Source organism: Ascaphus truei, chromosome 14 (assembly GCF_040206685.1).
Source record: "Ascaphus truei isolate aAscTru1 chromosome 14, aAscTru1.hap1, whole genome shotgun sequence".
Taxonomy (NCBI): domain Eukaryota; kingdom Metazoa; phylum Chordata; class Amphibia; order Anura; family Ascaphidae; genus Ascaphus; species Ascaphus truei.
The window spans coordinates 13,161,193-13,179,703 of record NC_134496.1 but is presented as its reverse complement, the minus strand read 5'-3'; the positions used below and the strand labels follow the sequence as shown (position 1 = coordinate 13,179,703).

The 18,511-nt window shown below is 44.8% G+C and overlaps 1 protein-coding gene across 1 annotated transcript in view; it reads right to left on the bottom strand.

Annotated features, from left to right (window-relative positions):
• The window catches only part of ACTN3 (actinin alpha 3), an 89,246-nt gene that overhangs the window by 3,197 nt on the left and 67,538 nt on the right, over nt 1-18,511 (bottom strand). The window contains exons 2-19 of the mRNA XM_075569734.1: nt 17,968-18,082; nt 15,795-15,914; nt 13,886-13,972; nt 13,407-13,494; nt 13,004-13,082; nt 12,688-12,769; nt 10,882-10,967; nt 9,359-9,451; nt 8,728-8,958; nt 7,257-7,404; nt 5,888-6,038; nt 4,636-4,744; nt 4,195-4,335; nt 3,554-3,736; nt 2,880-3,014; nt 2,182-2,361; nt 1,211-1,357; nt 474-539 (exon numbers count right to left, since the gene is read on the bottom strand). Of these exons, the coding sequence (XP_075425849.1) occupies nt 474-539; nt 1,211-1,357; nt 2,182-2,361; nt 2,880-3,014; nt 3,554-3,736; nt 4,195-4,335; nt 4,636-4,744; nt 5,888-6,038; nt 7,257-7,404; nt 8,728-8,958; nt 9,359-9,451; nt 10,882-10,967; nt 12,688-12,769; nt 13,004-13,082; nt 13,407-13,494; nt 13,886-13,972; nt 15,795-15,914; nt 17,968-18,082 (2,241 nt within the window). The remainder of the gene's footprint in view (nt 1-473; nt 540-1,210; nt 1,358-2,181; nt 2,362-2,879; nt 3,015-3,553; nt 3,737-4,194; nt 4,336-4,635; nt 4,745-5,887; nt 6,039-7,256; nt 7,405-8,727; nt 8,959-9,358; nt 9,452-10,881; nt 10,968-12,687; nt 12,770-13,003; nt 13,083-13,406; nt 13,495-13,885; nt 13,973-15,794; nt 15,915-17,967; nt 18,083-18,511) is intronic.

Sequence of the window (18,511 nt, the reverse complement as noted above, 5' to 3'; positions counted from 1 at the left end):
GTCCATATTTAGGGTCCCCGCGGGATTTAACCTAAGCATTCATTTCCTGTGTTAACATCCCTCTTCTGGAAAGCTGTTCAACTGATCTGCCACTCTATTTCTATAGGAAATACTTCAGTCCTGTATCTTATTAATAGGCTTTATCTTTTTAAAAGCAAGTGGGTGTCAGGCAGTAAGGAACCTGGAAAGGGGGTATCTCTATGGCCTTTGAGGCCCTCTTTCCACCTCTCGCGACCCTAATCTTACAGTTCCTCTTTGTAAGTCTTCTTTTTCCAATGCTAATAAATGCTGCTCCATCACTCTACATGGTAACTATTGTGTAGCAGAGAAGCAATGTCCACCATTGATCCTTTCATCCCTTTGAATCTCCAGATGAAGAGCTTTGATATACAGTAGAAGGTGGTTGAAGACCATTGGATGCTGGGAGATACCACAGGTTCTGTGTTTAGAGGGAAGAAGCTTAATGGTCTTACCAGGTCATATCCCATGGAGATGAGGCAAGCACGGAAGTCATCTGGGTCCATCATGCCATTCCTCTTCTGTAGGGAAACCGGAAGATACACATTAGATGACAAAAGGAGAAAAAAGAGAAGGAAAGAAAGAGAGAGTGAGACACAGAAGGAAAGAAAGAAAGAAGAAAATAACAGTGTTAAAGAAAAGGAAAAAAAGGAGGACTTTGTCAATTTCAGCATCCTAAGCTCAACCTATGGTCACTTCAGCTTCTGTAAAATCTATATTGTGCTGTTGCAATTTCCATTTCCACATGATGTAATAAACCTTAATATAGTAGCAAGATATATTATCGATAGTGTCTGAACCGTCCTGAATAAGCGAAGAAGACATGAAGGGGATGGGTATTTGTAGGGAGAAATTAGGAGGAATTAAGGCCACACAGTCATGCCTTGCTTATTCCAGTTAGCAGACTACAGTCTTAGTGGGTGATGCCCCAACTAAATGAAGAGTGTCAGAGAACGAGGGGATGGAGATTGGTTTAAGAACTATAGAGCAACAGGTAAGCAGGCAGAAGTGGAAGATTTTTAGCCTGTGAAAAGACTATTCTAAACTCAATAACCAGAGGCGATCAAAAGGGATGGTGCTGTGTTTGATTATGATCTGTGTTATTTGCTATGCACATTGTAGATTATGTGGTCTCAAAGTGTCTTGCCAGCCACTGATGGAAAGTAGGTGGGTAACTAAGCAAGATGCTCACCCGGTCAAAGTGGTTGAAGGATGCCCGGAACTCGTTCATCTGCTCCTGACTGATGCCCTTGGCATCTCGGGTCAGAATCTGGTTCTCCACCTCGTTGATGGTTCTAGCAACAGTTGTGAGGAGCTGCTCCCATCCCACGCGGATGTGCTGGGAAGAGAGGAGGGTAGAAGTGAGCACAGTGTTAGTGTTGCATCAACAGTGACACAAGCACAAGGGGCTAGGAGTCTGTCCCTCTCCCTGCAGTGTGAGATACAGACACAAGGAGCTAGGAGTCTGCCCCTCCAACCACAGAGTGACATTGTGACCTATAATTTAGGGTGTCTGTTCCTCCCATCACAGGGTGGCACGGACATAAGTGATCGTCTGTCCTCTCCTCGCATTATTAATATGGTCCTCCCTTACAAATAGAAACTAAAATATGTGTGATTAACTTTAAAATATCACCTTGGCTCCCACCATGAATCGTGTATGAATTGATACAGTCATATGTAGAAGCACATGCCCACCGCTGGTAGGTGCTGGAGGGGGGTACTTATCTGCCGGTGCGCTGTATCCAGGGAGGTCCAGACATCCCAGAGGTACTTAAGCAAAGGAATGGAAGCAGGCACACGGTCTTTCTAAAGGTGCAGTTTATTGTGCCACCAAAGGTCCAACGTTTCGGCAAATAGATTGCCTTTATCAAGGAGAGGGCAGCCCTCTCCTTGATAAAGGCAATCTATTTGCCGAAACGTTGGACCTTTGGTGGCACAATAAACTGCACCTTTAGAAAGACCGTGTGCCTGCTTCCATTCCTTTGCTCGTGTATGAATTGAACCATACAAGAGCTGAGAGGTGTGGGACATTGACTTGGGCTGTGTTGTTATGGATACAATCAAAACTCGTGTTTTAAAAGTGCGGCCTCCAGGTCCTACGAATGTCCCCAGGAGTGTGCTGATTGGTAAGCACATTTGTCAATCAGTTAATGGTCTCACCTCCATGCTATAACTGGTGTGCTTGTTGTCGAAGATCAGAGACTCCTGGATGAGTTGGTGGTCTCCCTCAAGCTTGTCGATATTGGACTTGTAGGAGATAATGTTCTGCTCGTACTGCTTGAGATGGTTCATCTGGTCCTCCAGAGAGCTGCTGATGTCCACCGATATACGACCGATCTCCTGCACAGTAAAAGAACACAGTACAATAAAGAACATGGAAGGTCTGATTTAGGATGAATATGGACGGATATGATTACTGTAGGACCTTGCTGCTTCTCAGCGGTCTACACTACATTGTATTTAAAATGCTGGTGTAATGATATCTCATATTTTCTCACTTGGACTATTGAAACGACCTATTGATTGAAACTTAGCTGCATCTATTCTATGGAAGGTCTGACTTAGTAGGAAAGACTATCATAGTTGGCATTAATTACAAAAAATGTGTCTAAGGTGGGATATGACACAGGGTCATGTCTTCAAATTAAAGGAATGGAGATTTCACCAGCAGCAAAGGAAAGAGGATTTACTACCCATGCACAGACTGATGGCAGATACAGGAGATATGGCCTCAGAAAACCTACAAGCTCATTATGAAAAGGACTAAGGACGCTTATTTAATGCCTGACCATTTTAGATGACTTTAACACAAGAAATTACACATCTATACATGGCCTCTCAAAAGTGACTAGACTGACCTCCATCTTGCTCTGGATCCAGGGCCCGATGACGTTGGCTTGCGCTGCGAATTGACGACGCAGACGTTCATTGGCCTGCTGACGGGCCAGCTCCTCCTGCAGGGTTTGGTCTCTATGGGGAACCAGCTGTTTCACCTGATGGGTACAACATGGAGAAGCTATGTCACGGGCCAAACTAGAACTTAATGTCCCATGGGTCGTAGTGAGGGCATATGCACTGCTAATGCCAAGTAAGATTGAATGGTCCAGCTCAGAAGGATTCTGGATAGAACCAAGAATAGGTCAAATAAATGCCCAGTACCTGCCTCTTTCAGCCTCTTATCCCAGAATCTGAGTGGCTAACACTGAAGTATTCTGGGAGAAGTACAGAAGGAGGCAAATAAAGGGCAAGACAACTCTTGTCAACCACACTCTGCCGTGGACAGAAAGTAATTATGGGCTATTCAGTCTGTCCCTCCCACTGCAGGCGGACAGGATAACACAGACAAAAGTGAGCTATGGCCCACCCAGTCCGTCCCTCCTACAAGCAATGTGAAACCTGTGCAACACCCACTCATGTTTCCCACTTGCTGGCAATATCAAGGTTTGGTATCATGGAAATGTGATGCAAATGTGGTACCCACTCTAGTTTCCACTTGTTAACCATAGGTGATACCAGTGTGGTTCCCACTCACCGTCTCCCACTTATTGGCCACGTCAAGGTGGGTGAGGTTGGTGTAGGGGTTGATGCCGGACAGCTTGATCCCGTAGGTCTGTGCAATCTTCTGGATCTCAGCGTAGATGCCAAGGATTGACATCTTCTCCTTGTCGGCCTCCGGGAGAGTGGCCTTGAACTGCTCGTGGGCTGTGATGAGGCTCTGTGGGAAAGAGGAGCAGTTATTGTATGGGAGGCAGAGTGATGGGTGGTACTTAATACTAAAAGACAGAGGGGAGCTATAGCCTATCTCGTCTGCTTCTCCCACCGCAGGCGTGACATAAGGGAGCTATTCATCTGTACCACCCAACGCAGGGTGACACAGTGATACAGACAAGAAGGAGCTATGAGTCTGTCCCTCCCCCCGCAGGGTGACACAGTGATACAGACAAGAAGGAGCTATGAGTCTGTCCATCCCCCCCACAGGGTGACACAGACAGACGGGAGCTATGATTCTGTCCCTCCCCCCCGAGGGTGATACAGTGACACAGACAGGAGAGAGCTATGGCCCATCTAGTCTGTTCCTGAATAAATTAGATAATCAGTTCAACACCTTTACAATCCTCAAACCTTCTTTACTCTGCTATTCCCATTTTATTCTCTCCACCCTTCCTCCTTCACCTGGATCTCCTCAATGCTGTGTACGATGAACATATCCTGCAGATCCTCCATAGCTCCATCCATCCAGTTATTGAATGGAGCGGCTCTCTTGGCAAACTCCAAATACAGCTGGTCAATGGTTTCCAGAAGCTTCTCCACACGCTGGGGGGACATAGAGTAAATAGCTGGTAATATTGTATTATTAGTAATACTATCATTTGTACAATTAGTATTAATATTAGTATAATTACTGCTACTATGATTATTAATATCACCACTATGATTTTTATTACTCTTAATATTATTATTAATAATATTGTTACTATTATTATCATTACTATTAATACATTATTGCTATTATTAATACTGACATCCACACTATCCTCTTCCCCTCCCTTTGACATGACTTTGCCACTTGCCCCATGCCCCCTACCTCCCCCTCCTCCTGGCCAGCTCTATTACCTCCAGTGCATCTCTCCTTTTCTGGGTGAGGGTACCCAGACTGTCCCACTGGTCACAGATTGCCTGGCATCGGGAATTAACGGCAGCGGCATCGTGGTAATCTAGCTCACTGTGGACATAAAGAATGAAGGCAGCTAGTTAACGTCAAGTCCATGGGGGCAAGTGATGTGTTTAAGAGAGTGATCCTATTAAAGTGTATGGAGACAAGTGATGTGTGTAAGAGGGTAATCCGATTAACATCTATGGGGCAAGTGATGTATGTCCTATTAATGTCTATGGGAGTAACTGATTCATACAAAACAGAGGAAGCCCTGCTCGGCTCTCTCCAAATGTTTATATCTTAGACAAAAGATAGGTAAGGAAATATACAGATAATGTCTACATAACAAGTACATATATGTCTGCACTCAGAGAAAGCCCCCTCTGTGTAATTGAACAGTTTTATCTACTATATATAAAGTAAGCATCTGAACCTTATCTTATTATTATTATTAATAAGTTGTTTGTAGACTCATTATTATTATTATTAAGCTGTTTGTAGACGTTTATTATTATTATTATTAAGCTGTTTGTAGACTCTTATTATTATTATTATTAAGCTGGTTGTAGACTCTTGTTACATTCGCTGCACACTTGACTGCAAATAAACTGAACTCAGCTAGTATACACCTTAGTTTAATACTAATCATTGCCAAATAGCAATGATTTTCTGATAACGGAGAAGTGGTAAACACCCTAAGCATCAGGACGCCTCCACCTCTCTCACCCATGTGTGAGTTACGCTGGTGACATCAACCATGATGTCACACAGAACGGGACGCGCATTTCAGTTGAGCATTTTAAGTGAGTGAAATAAAAGGTATATTTGATCCTAATACAAATAGGAGGCTTTCTTTGAGTGTAGGCACATAGGGGTATTTCTTGTATTTATTGGGTACCCATTAACCGATCTATGTAAGAGTCTGATCCTTTTGCAGTTAATGGCAGCAGCTGGGGTGGATAAGAAGGTGATCCTATTAATGTCTATGTGGGTATCTAATGTGTGTAACAGGGAGATCTTGTTTAAGTATATTGGGTAACTGAAGTGTGTAAGAAGGGGATCCCATTTACATCTGCATAAATAGATGTGTGTCAGATCCTGAGTTGTAAAGGGGTGATCCCAAAAGGCTGGTATCACTATTGGTGCCCAGTCTCCTTGCCGTAGGCACTTCATTTTCTACGTGAACCCCTAATGAGGTGGTCCCAGACTCACTTCAGCTCCTGAGCAATGGCAGCTATTTGCTCTACGCGGTCCTGGTGAGCGGCCAGATCGCTCTCGAAGGCCTCGTGTTTACGCACCAGGGCTCGGATTTCCATGAGGGAGGCTGACTCGTAGTCTCTCTGGGACAGCAGTTCCTCCTTTCCTATGAGGGATTAAGGGACAGAGGCTAATGCAGAGCAGAGAGAAGGGTTTGTGGTTACAAAGAGACTCCCTCATCTCGTGTAGTACAGAGTTTGATGGGACGCCTCCCTGTGCTACATTATCTATGTAAATCAGGACTTCATTAGAAGGTAGTCTCACTCACTGGAAGGCAGTCTCATTTACTGGAAGGCCGTCTCAGTCATTAAAAAACTCTTTGGAGGGCAGTCTCTCATCAGAGGGACGTCTAACTTTTGGCAGTCTAACTAATTGGAAGAAAGTCTCACTTATTTGAAAGCAGTCAAAAAGAAGTTTCATTCATTGGGGGACAGTCTAATTAATTGAGAGTGGTATGCATTATATAATTCTACCATCATACTTTAAGAAGAGACAGTACCAGAATAAGATCACTTAGTCGTTAAGAGGTAAACGTCAATCTTTGACCATTGAATACTTATGAGATCACATCATAATTGAATCATTGAGTGGTTATGGGATGGCATCACAATTGAACCACTGAGAATTTTAAGAGATGGACATCACACTTGGACCAATGTGATGTTAAGAGATGAAACTCACGATTGAACCAATGAGATGGTAATAGATGGACCTCCATGATTTGACCAATACGATGTTAACAGATGAACATCCCAATTGGACTAATGAGATGTTAAGAAATTGACCTCACGCTTGCAACAATGAGATGTTAAGGGAGGGACATGATGTTTGAACCAACGAGATCTTAAGAAATTTAACATCTCATTGGCCTAAGTGTGAAGTTAGAGATGGACTTAACACTTGGACCAAAATGACTATTTCATAAATGGGTTTGACACTTGAACCAATGAGATGTTAAGAAATTGACTTATCACCTGGACCAATGACATCTAATAGCTGGACCTCATGATTGGAACAATGAGGTGTTCAGAGATGGACCTCGCATTTGGACCAATGAGGTGTTCAGAGATGGACGTTACAGTTAGGCCAATGAGATGTTCAGAGATAAATTTAACATTTAGACAGTGTGATGTTAAGAGATGAATTTAACATTTGGGTCAATGAGATATTAGGAGATGGACTTCACAACCGGACTAAGGATGTGTTAAGAGATTGACCACAGTTGAACTAATGAGATGGACTTCCCAATTAGAACTCTGTTTGGTTAAGAGGTGACACCACACTTAGTGGTTGAGAGATGGACGTTTCCCCCTGCCCTGGTTACCTCTGGTCCAGGACTCGTGCAGAGAAGCCTTCTGCTTAAACTTCTCAGCCAGATGGTCCAGTCTCTCCAGTCTCCTGATCTCTGTCAGCAGCCACTCTTCGTAACCCTTCTCTACCTGCTCCAGGCCTTTCCAGGCATTGGCGATGTCCTACGGAGGAAAAGGGGCAGACGTGAACATGTCTGTTGTTTCAATATTACCTCCGGGTCTCTTTTACAGACAAGAGTATAAGGGTAAAACTCCTATCCTACTGATTCTTCTTGGTCCAGACTTTTAAGAGGGTAATCCTACAGATATCTATAGGACAACTTATTTGTGCAAGAGGGCAAACCTATTACAATCTATAGGACAACTGTGTGAAAGAGGGCATTGCTAGTAAAGTCTATGGGGAAGATGATGTGTGAAAGAGGATGATCCTATTGAGGTTGATCCTATTAAACTCTATGGGAACAACTGATGTGCGTGTGATCTTATTAAAGTATATTGGGTAAGTGATGTGTATAAGAGGGTGATCCTATTAAAGTCTTTGGAGGCAGCTTGCCCCCTCTGCCTGTAAGCATCTGTTTGTTCCAAGTTCAGCTGGTTTTCTAAGTGTGAGTTTTAAACACGGGAGGAGTTGCACACACCATTACAATACATTACAATGGCAATTACATCTGCTACAATGTTTGATGTTGTACAGTGCAATGGATGTAAGGACGACGTTTTCTGTGAGACATTCCAAAAATGCAGGTGCTGTCCAATATGTAGACACTCAGTTGAGGGAGTAGATTGCCAGGCTGCAACATGAAAACAGTGGGACATCTGTATCCTCTTTTCCCACACAGGCACCATCTAAGAGACCAACGCTGCCTCAGAGGCCACCCTGGAGGAGGACAGTCCGAAGGCCACTCTGGAGGTGCGGGTAGTAGATCGCAGGCACATCCCACAATTTGTGCCACTGCACAACTCCTACGCTGCACTAGCCTGGCACAACTGCCCCACAAAAGCACTTACTGTAGGTGGAGGGGGTGGGCTGGAGGTAATGGGAAGGAAACAGTGAGAAAAATGGGATCCCCGAAAAGGATTATCTTGGTGTATTCCTTTTGTAAGAGGTATAGATTTGGGAATAGTTAGGAAAGTAAGGTGCCTAACTGGAGCTACAGCTCAGGAGGTATAGGAGACGCGTTCTGGAAATTGTTAAGGCAGCAAGACAGGAGGGAGAGGTACTGTAGATATCATTATCCACCTAGGAACTAATGGCCTGGCTAGGAATTAAGTTAGGACCGTTGGGGATTGAGTTGAAGTTTATAGGGCAACTGTTGTGTGTAAGAAGGTGATATACTATTAAAGTATTTGAGGGAAGCTGTTATGTGTAAGAGGGTGATCCTATTCAAGTCTCTGGGGGTAACTGAATATCAAGGTTCTAATACAATAACCATCCACTTTCCACCATGAGACATAGCCCTAGGTTTCCAACTCCTTCATACTCACAGACACCATCTTTCCCTCAGAGGGCATGAATGCCGGGCGGTTGCTGAGTCGCAACTTAGTCTGCAGGGTGTTGAAGTTGATCTCCAGCTGGCACTTCTCCTGCACACGGGGCGGTTTGTGGACCCTCCTGTAGTCCCTGAAGTCCTCCAGCTTTTTCTGCATGGCGCTCATGGACTTCTCAGGTGCTCTGTTCTCCAGCCAAGGGATGGTGCGACGGATCCACTCCAGGAGCTGAGGAGAAGACTCTGAGATGACTTGGAAGCATGGTGTAGTAGTTAAGGTCTCAGTGTGGGTGGAGGAGAAGTGCAGGAGTTAAGTTGTTGACAAAGGTGGAGGTGTGGTGTAGGGTTTAAGATGTTGGTCTGGGTGGAGAAGTTGAGTAGTGGTTTAAGGTGTCAGTCTTGGTGTTGGCATAGTGTAGTGGTTAAGGGGTCCGTCTAGGTGGAGGTGTGATGTAATGGTTAAGGTGTCAGCCTGGGTGTTGGCATGATGTAGTGAATCTCAGTGAATATTTCCTGATAAAACACTGATCGTAGATCGTGAGAGAGAGATCAAGGAAGAAAGAGAGACCTCATAGATAGCGAGACGAAGAGTTCAATATAATAATCTCAATACCTCTTTGCATACTAACCTCACTCGCTAACTTTTCATATTCCTCCATCAGCTTCTCATTCTCCTGATTGACGGCTAGTACTTTACAGATCCTGTTTGCGGCTGTCTCAGCCTGGGGTAAAAAGAATAAATCGGCAGAATTCAGCATTTCGTAGCCCGTCGGAAATACACACAAAAAAAATTATTAAAATCAGACAACACACCAACAAGGAATACCAGGTAATAAATGTGTTTAAAGCAGCAATTTCACACAAAATCAAGTATTATTGTTTATCTTATATTAACCAGGGGATCCCCCCAATCTGAACCAGGGTACTCAAAGCTCCGGATACCCCCCGATAGCCACACTATAAAACTGTTACTTTTTAAAAAGTATTTTCACCCAATCAGAAACTGCAATCTCATTTCATGATGATGTCACAGTTTCCTATTGGACGCCAGAGAGAGGTTGACCCCAGTGGTTATATAAGTTCTCTCGGACAAGAAAAAAAAATTGAGCGTCATGGATTGCTGATTTATTCTATCCAGGAACAACCAAGTATAATTTAAAAAGGCCTCTATATCAGGATCATGGACGTTATGCTTTCCTCCGTGTGCTGTGGTGCTCACTGCTAATCCCTCTAATGCCTTCCAATGAGTGAGACTGCCTTGCAATGAGCGAGGCTGCCTTGCAATGAGCGAGGCTGCCTTGCAACGAGCGAGGCTGCCTTACAACGAGCGAGGCTGCCTTGCAATGTGCGAGGCTGCCTTGCAATGAGCGCGGCTGCCATGCAATGAGCGCGGCTGCCTTGCAACGAGCGCGGCTGCCTTGCAACGAGCGAGGCTGCCTTGCAACGAGCGAGGCTGCCTTGCAACGAGCGAGGCTGCCTTGCAACGAGCGAGACTGCCTTCCAATGAGTGAGGCTGCCTTCCAATGAGCGAGGCTGCCTTCCAATGAGCGAGGCTGCCTTCTAATGAGTAGGACTGCCTTCTGAGTGAGACTGCCTAGCAATGAGTAAGCCTGTCTTCCTAATGAGTGAGACTATCTTTTAATGAGTGGTACTGCCTTAAAAGTAGTTAAACAATTTTCCAATGAGTGAAACTTCCTTCTAAACAATGGACCTGCCTTCTATTGAGGTTTCCTATACGTGACACTGTATTATAATGAGTGGGACTGCCTTCCCAATGCCTACCAGTAAGCGAGAGACTACCTTCCAATGAGTGAAACACCCTTCTAATGAGTGGGACGGTCTTCTAATGAGTGATGCTGTCCTCAAATATATGAGACAGCCTTCTAGAAAGTGAGATTTCCTTCTAATGAGTGGGACTTTATTCCTAATGAGTGGGACTGTATTCCTAATGAGTGGGACTGTATTCCTAATGAGTGGGACTGTATTCCTAATGAGTGGGACTGTATTCCTAATGAGTGGGGCTGTATTCCTAATGAGTAAGACTGCATTCCATCAAGTCAAGTAGCTTTCAAATGAGTGAGTGTCACTTCCCAGGAGTGAGATTTCAAACCCGTTATATACTGATGTAACTCAGTAAAGAATAACCCCTTACCTGCTCGGCTCCAGCGAACGCATGGTAAAAGCAGGATACATAGGTCATAATGGCCTTCTCGTCGGGCTTGGGTGTATTTACAATATCTGCAGAGACAAGAGGAGGACCCAAGTTAAATACCTATTATGATCATCAGTCATGTCTATAAGATATTAAAGGTGCAGTCCTTTCTAGGACCAAAATAAGCCAATGATATCGACATGTTCAAATATACCCCCCCCCCCCCAATATGACTTTGAAAGTAAGGTCCATGTGGCGGCCTCTACAGCAGGTGGAAACCTTGTTCTTATTTTTTTCCCTATCTGTGTTTGAATATATTTAAATTTTCATTTAAAAAGTCCTAAAACCTTCAGTAGTGTTTACGGTCTCCATGTAACCGCTCCGTAAAGCACCTCGTATTGCTCCATAGACCTCCTATTGCCCCATATAACCGCTCCCTTTAACTACTCCTATTACCCCGTATAACCACTCCCTATAACTCCTCCTATTACACCATATAACCACTTCCTATAACTTGTCCTATTACAACATATAACCGGTCCCTATAACGCCCCCTTTTGCCCCATATAACTGCTCCCTATAACTCTTCCTATTGCCCCATATAACCCACCCCCTATAACTTCTCCCATTGTCCCATATAACCCCTCCCTATAACTTCCTAGCCCCATATAACCGCTCCCTATACCTTCTCCTATTGCACATACAGTATACTGCTAACTATAACTTCTAGTATTGCGAACTAACAGCAATTACATCTTCAGAAGGCAACTCAAAACTCATCTTTTTTCCATCACATTCCATGATCCCCCCCCCCCATTAACCTTCTTTCCAATCCCCTCCCTCACCCCACCCTCCCCAACACCCATGATCTCCCCTACCTCACCCCTTCCTAAACCTTCCTAAAGCCTCTCCAAAACTCTCCACAGTCACCCACCTCATAGATCCAATTGACACCACTGTCAGACCCATCACCATGCCACCGACCAGATTAAATCCAAAGACCTGACTCCAACCGCTGTGCACCAACCAAGCAAGCGCTCAATGCACCTAACCCATAACACGACCATAATGTTCCCTGTCCCCCACCAACCAAGCAAGCGCTCAATGTACCTAACCCATAACACAACCATAATGTTCCCTTCCCTGTCCCCCACCAACCAAGCAAGCGCTCAATGCACCTAACCCACAACCCGACAATAATGTTCCCTGTAACCCACCAACCAAGCAAGCGCTCAATGCACCTAACCCACAACCCGACCGTAATGTTCCCTTTCCTGTCCCCCACCAACCAAGCAAGCGCTCAATGCACCTAACCCATAACCTGACCATAATGTTCCCTGTAACCCACCAACCAAGCAAGCGCTCAATGCACCTAACCCATAACCCGACCGTAATGTTCCCTGTCCCCCACCAACCAAGCAAGCGCTCAATGCACCTAACCCATAACACAACCATAATGTTCCCTTCCCTGTGCCCCACCAACCAAGCAAGCGCTCAATGCACCTAACCCATAACCCGACCGTAATGTTCCCTGTCCCCCACCAACCAAGCAAGCGCTCAATGCACCCAACCCATAACCCGACCATAATGTTCCCTGTAACCCACCAACCAAGCAAGCGCTCAATGCACCTAACCCATAACACAACCATAATGTTCCCTTCCCTGTGCCCCACCAACCAAGTTTTACGAGCTATTGTACAGCGCTCTGGATAAGGGCGCTATATAAATGTTGTTATAAATAAATACTTCAGTATCAATGCAGAACAGCCACAAACTCTCACCTTACTCTCACAAACACTTACTCACCTTCTGCATCCAACATTTTGGGGATATCCAAATATTTTTCTGCCACTTCAAATGCAGTGTTGAGGTTACCAATGGGGTCATCCTGAAAAAAGAAATTCCAATTTAACGGGTTACAAGCCGGTTAGACTATAGACTATTGTCTATACTACGAGTACATTGCAACATAATACAAAATCAAGAACAGAATCACTCATAAAAGAAAGTGAGAAAGAAAAGGAAGGAACAATGGCAGAAAGGAAGGGAGAAAGATAAAAAGAAAGATGTGTGTGAAGAAGAACTAGAGCCAGCGGTGAGGAGGAGGAGGAGGTATACAAACCTTTCTGAGCTTGGAGTAGTCAATGAGATCAGGTCTGTGCCTGTGGATGAGAGCACAGAGTGCAAGGCCGTCCTTCCAGCTTCAGGAGAGAGAGAGAGAGATATGGTGAGATTTCCCCAGAATTGTGAGAGAGAGGCCAGCTAAACTATGAGACTATCCTATTATCATGTCACTTTGCTCCTATGTGGGACTGACCCATTAACCCATTAAACACGTCCCGGTCACTTTGCCCTTCCGTGGGACGGACCCTTTAACCCATTAAACACGTCCCTGTCATTAAGTCACTTTGTCCTATGTTGGACTGACCCTTAACCCATTAAACACGTCCCTGTCACTAGGTCACTTTGCCCCTACGTTGGATTCCCCTTTCCCCCTATGTTTATATTCACACCCCAGGTGTTACCTGATGTGGAAATTCTGCACGTTGACATTCCTGTAAGGAGCTGTCTTCCTTTGACACCAGAGTAACAAACCTTCCTTGGCAGAAGTTTCTAAGAAAGACAGAAGAAGTTTCTTGGGTTTGGGTTACCACCTCATCTTTATTCACTTTTTTCCAGTGCAGCATAACTACTATTAATGATCATTTATTTAGAAATCAACAAATAAAAGTGGGACAATTCTTTACCACAAATAAATACGAATTATTTACCTGAAGCAGGAATTGAACCTCCAACACCACACATTCCCGACCAGCATGCTAAGCAACTACTCCACGCCTGCTCTTCTTTATGACAATGTAATAATATACGTGCATTTATTTTGAAAACACCATATTTTATTCCAAAGCAATTTGACTTGGACCAGAATTTAACTCACAGATCCGTTTTAAACAGACATATAAGATAAGGATCAACCAGATAAGAACATGGAGTCCGTACTCACCCTCAACAGAAATGTCCTGGATGGCGAAACGCAGAATGATAGTCCAGATCATACCCAAAGTCATCTTTAAATTGCCGTCAACAATTTCTGTGGAAGGAGAGAACAGATCGAGTTAGGAGAGGAGCGTGGGAAATTACACATAACAGTCATAGCATATACATATATGTGTGTGTATATATATATATATACACACAATATATATTCCCGCTCGATATATATATTTACAGTGTGTGTATGTATATATATATATATATATATATATATATATATATATATAGCAACTGTAAATATATATATATCTATCATTAGAAATAGCATCATGTTTGTAATGATAAATACAATAACACATTTTCAGGATAGATAGACTGTACACATGCCCCCACACCACTGGGTAATTGTGTTTACTTGGATCATTATTTCATTAATACATTTGATATTTTTTGTATACCAGAGTGCTTTAGTTAGGATACTTTTATTTTCTTGTTTCGTGTGTACACACACACACACACACACACACACGTTAGTCCAGTTGCGATAGTGCAGAATAAATGAGTTCTTCCGTATTAGGCGATATTTTTTTTATTTGGACTAACAATTTATGTCATAGGACAAGCTTTCGAGAGTTATCCTCTCTTCCTCAGGTTGCAAATACGGGGTTACAAAGGTTTCTATGGCTAAAGCAGAAGTTTGGAAAGCAGAACCCCGCCTTATCTAAATCTCTTTTTTTTCTGCTTTCCAAACCTCTGTTTTAGTCATTGATTGCTTTGTATATCAGTATTGCCGACCTGAGGAAGAGAGGAGAACTTTGGAAAGTTTGTCTTATGACATAAATTGTTAGTACAAATAAAAAAGTTATTGCCTAATACTGAAGAATATATTCATTCATTTAATAAATACTACATCGCCGATTTCCCCCACAAAAATAGCCCTTATGACTGTGTCACCCTGCGGGGGGAGGGACAGACTCATAACTCTCTTCTGCCTGTGTCACCCTGAGTGAGTGGGGGGGGGCAGACTCATAACTCCCTTCTGTCTGTGTCACTGTGTCACCGTGTCACCGTGTCACCCTGTGGGGGGAGGGACAGACTCATAGCTCCCTTTTGTCTGTGTCACCCTGCGGGGGGGAGGGACAGACTCATAGCTCCCTTCTGCCTGTGTCACTGTGTCACCCTGCGGGGGGAGGGACAGACTCATAGCTCCCTTCTGTCTGTGTCACTGTCGCCCTGCGGGGGTGGGACAAACTCATAGCTCCCTTTTGTCTGTGACACTGTGTCACCCTGCGGGGGGAGGGACAGACTCATAGCACCCTTCTGTCTGTGTCACTGTGTCACCCTGCGGGGGGAGGGGCAGACTCATAGCTCCCTTCTGTCTGTGTCACTGTGTCACCCTGTGGGGGGGGAGGGACAGACTCATAGCTCCCTTCTGTCTTTGTCACTGTGTCACCCTGCGGGGGGAAGGACAGACTCGTAGCTCTCTTCTGTCTGTGTCACTGTCACCCTGCGGGGGGAGGGACACTCATAGCTCCCTTCTGTCTGTGTCACTGTGTCACCCTGCGGGGGGAGGGACAGACTCATAGCTCCCTTTTGTCTGTGACGCTGTGTCACCCTGCGGGGGGAGGGACAGACTCATAGCTCCCTTCTGTCTGTATCACTGTGTCACCCTGTGGGGGGAGGGACAGACTCATAGCTCCCTTCTGTCTTTGTCACTGTGTCACCCTGCGGGGGGAAGGACAGACTCGTAGCTCCCTTCTGTCTGTGTCACTGTCACCCTGCGGGGGGAGGGACAGACGCATAGCTCCCTTCTGTCTGACACTGTGTCACCCTGCGGGGGGAGGGACAGACTCATAGCACCCTTCTTTCTGACACTGTGTCACCCTGCATTACACCATTGCTGTCCCCTGAATACTTACCCTCAGCACCAATAGAGACCAGCTTCACACCCTTGCTGGCAATGTAATCTAGAGCCTTGTTCACATTTGCAATCTTGTGGAAACGCATCTTTCCTTTGTCCGGTTTAGGCAGTCTCTCCCCTGCAAAAGACCAGCACATGCATTCACGTTTCAGTCCCAATTAGAAGGACAACATTTTATTTTCAAACAACTTACATTATTTTTAACAACTTCCCAAGGAATCTGCTTCTTAGAAAGATGAAATCTGCCTTAAAGTGTTTTATAAATCTGTATCTTGTGATAAATATGTTTTGCTTTTCTCCGGGAAAGCCAGTGACTCCTCCTATTGCCCCATATAACCCCTCCCTATAACGCCTCTTATTGTCCCTATATGTCCTCCTATTGCCCCAAATAACTGCTCTCTGGATCTCCTATTACCTCATATAACCCCTCCCTTTAACTCCTATTACCTCATATAACCCCTCCCGTTAACTCCTATTACCTCATATAACCCCTCCCTTTAACTCCTATTACCTCATATAACCCCTCCCGTTAACTCCTATTACCTCATATAACCCCCCCCGTTAACTCCTATTACCTCATATAACCCCTCCCGTTAACTCCTATTACCTCATATAACCCCTCCCGTTAACTCCTATTACCTCATATAACCCCTCCCGTTAACTCCTATTACCTCATATAACCCCTCCCGTTAACTCCTATTACCTCATATAACCCCTCCCTTTAAATTCTATTGCCCCATATAACTTTTCCACCCAGAACACTCCTCTCTTCTCTAGTAAAACCCCAATTCAGGATCTGGAGCTGTTTGAATATGACCCGCAGATCGGCAGAGGGTGTGGTATAGTGAATATGACCTGCAGAGGGTGTGAATATGACCCGCAGAGATTTGGGTATAGTGATTATGACCCGCAGAGGGTTGGGTATAGTGTATATGACCTGCAGAAGGTTGGGTATAGTGAATATGACCCGCAGAGGGTTGGGTATAGTGAATATGACCCGCAGAGAGTTGGCTATAGTGAATATGACCTGCAGAGGGTTGGGTATAGTGAATATGACCCGCAGAGAGTTGGCTATAGTGAATATGACCTGCAGAGGGTTGGGTATAGTGAATATGACCTGCAGAGGGTTGGGTGTAGTGAATATGACATGCAGAGGGTTGGGTGTAGTGAATATGACATGCAGAGGGTTGGGTGTAGTGAATATGACCTGCAGAGGGTTGGGTGTAGTGAATATGACCTGCAGAGGGTTGGGTATAGTGAATATGACCTGCAGAGGGTTGGGTATAGTGAATATGACCTGCAGAGGGTTGGGTGTAGTGAATATGACCCGCAGAGAGTTGGCTGTAGTGAATATGACCTGCAGAGGGTTGGGTATAGTGAATATGACCCGCAGAGAGTTGGCTATAGTGAATATGACCTGCAGAGGGTTGGGTGTAGTGAATATGACCCGCAGAGAGTTGGCTGTAGTGAATATGACCTGCAGAGGGTTGGGTATAGTGAATATGACCCGCAGAGAGTTGGCTATAGTGAATATGACCTGCAGAGGGTTGGGTATAGTGAATATGACCTGCAGAGGGTTGGGTGTAGTGAATATGACATGCAGAGGGTTGGGTGTAGTGAATATGACATGCAGAGGGTTGGGTGTAGTGAATATGACCTGCAGAGGGTTGGGTGTAGTGAATATAACCTGCAGAGGGTTGGGTGTAGTGAATATGACCTGCAGAGGGTTGGGTATAGTGAATATGACCTGCAGAGGGTTGGGTATAGTGAATATGACCTGCAGAGGGTTGGGTGTAGTGAATATGACCCGCAGAGGGTTGGGTGTAGTGAATATGACCCGCAGAGGGTTGGGTATAGTGAATATGACCCGCAGAGGGTTGGGTATAGTGAATATGACCCGCAGAGGGTTGGGTATAGTGAATATGACCCGCAGAGGGTTGGGTATAGTGAATATGACCCGCAGAGGGTTGGGTATAGTGAATATGACCCGCAGAGGGTTGGGTATAGTGAATATGACCCGCAGAGGGTTGGGTATAGTGAATATGACCCGCAGAGGGTTGGGTATAGTGAATATGACCCGCAGAGGGTTGGGTATAGTGAATATGACCCGCAGAGGGTTGGGTATAGTGAATATGACCTGCAGGGGGTTGGGTATAGTGAATATGACTTACCAGAGATGACCTCCAGTAATAACATCAGTTTCAGCCCATTTCTGAAATCGTCCTCAATGTTCTCGATCTGTGTCCCGGCTTTTCTAAGGTGAGAGTTACACCAGGCAGTGAATGTCTGCAGAGAAGAACAGGAAGAAGACCATGTAAGAGAGATACATATCCCTGTGTATTAGGAGGGGATGAAAAGATTATGTCCCTGATGTTTGTGTATTAGGAGGGGATGAAAGGTTTATGTCCCTGAGGGATGCGTATTAGGAAGAGGGGAGAGGTATATGTCCTGATGTCTGTGTATTAGGAGGGGATGAAAGGTTTATGTCCTGATGTCTGTGTATTAGGAAGAGGGGAGAGGTATATGTCCTGATTGTGTATTAGTGGGGGCTTGCAATGTATGTGTCCCTGATATCTCTGTATGAGGTGCAGTAGACAATGACAAAGACCCTCTCCGTACATATTACAGCCCTTGTAAAGAACATGTGTGAGCACATTCCCATCTTTGTAATCACACAGCATACAGTATCTCCACTGCAGCCATGGATTCTGGGTA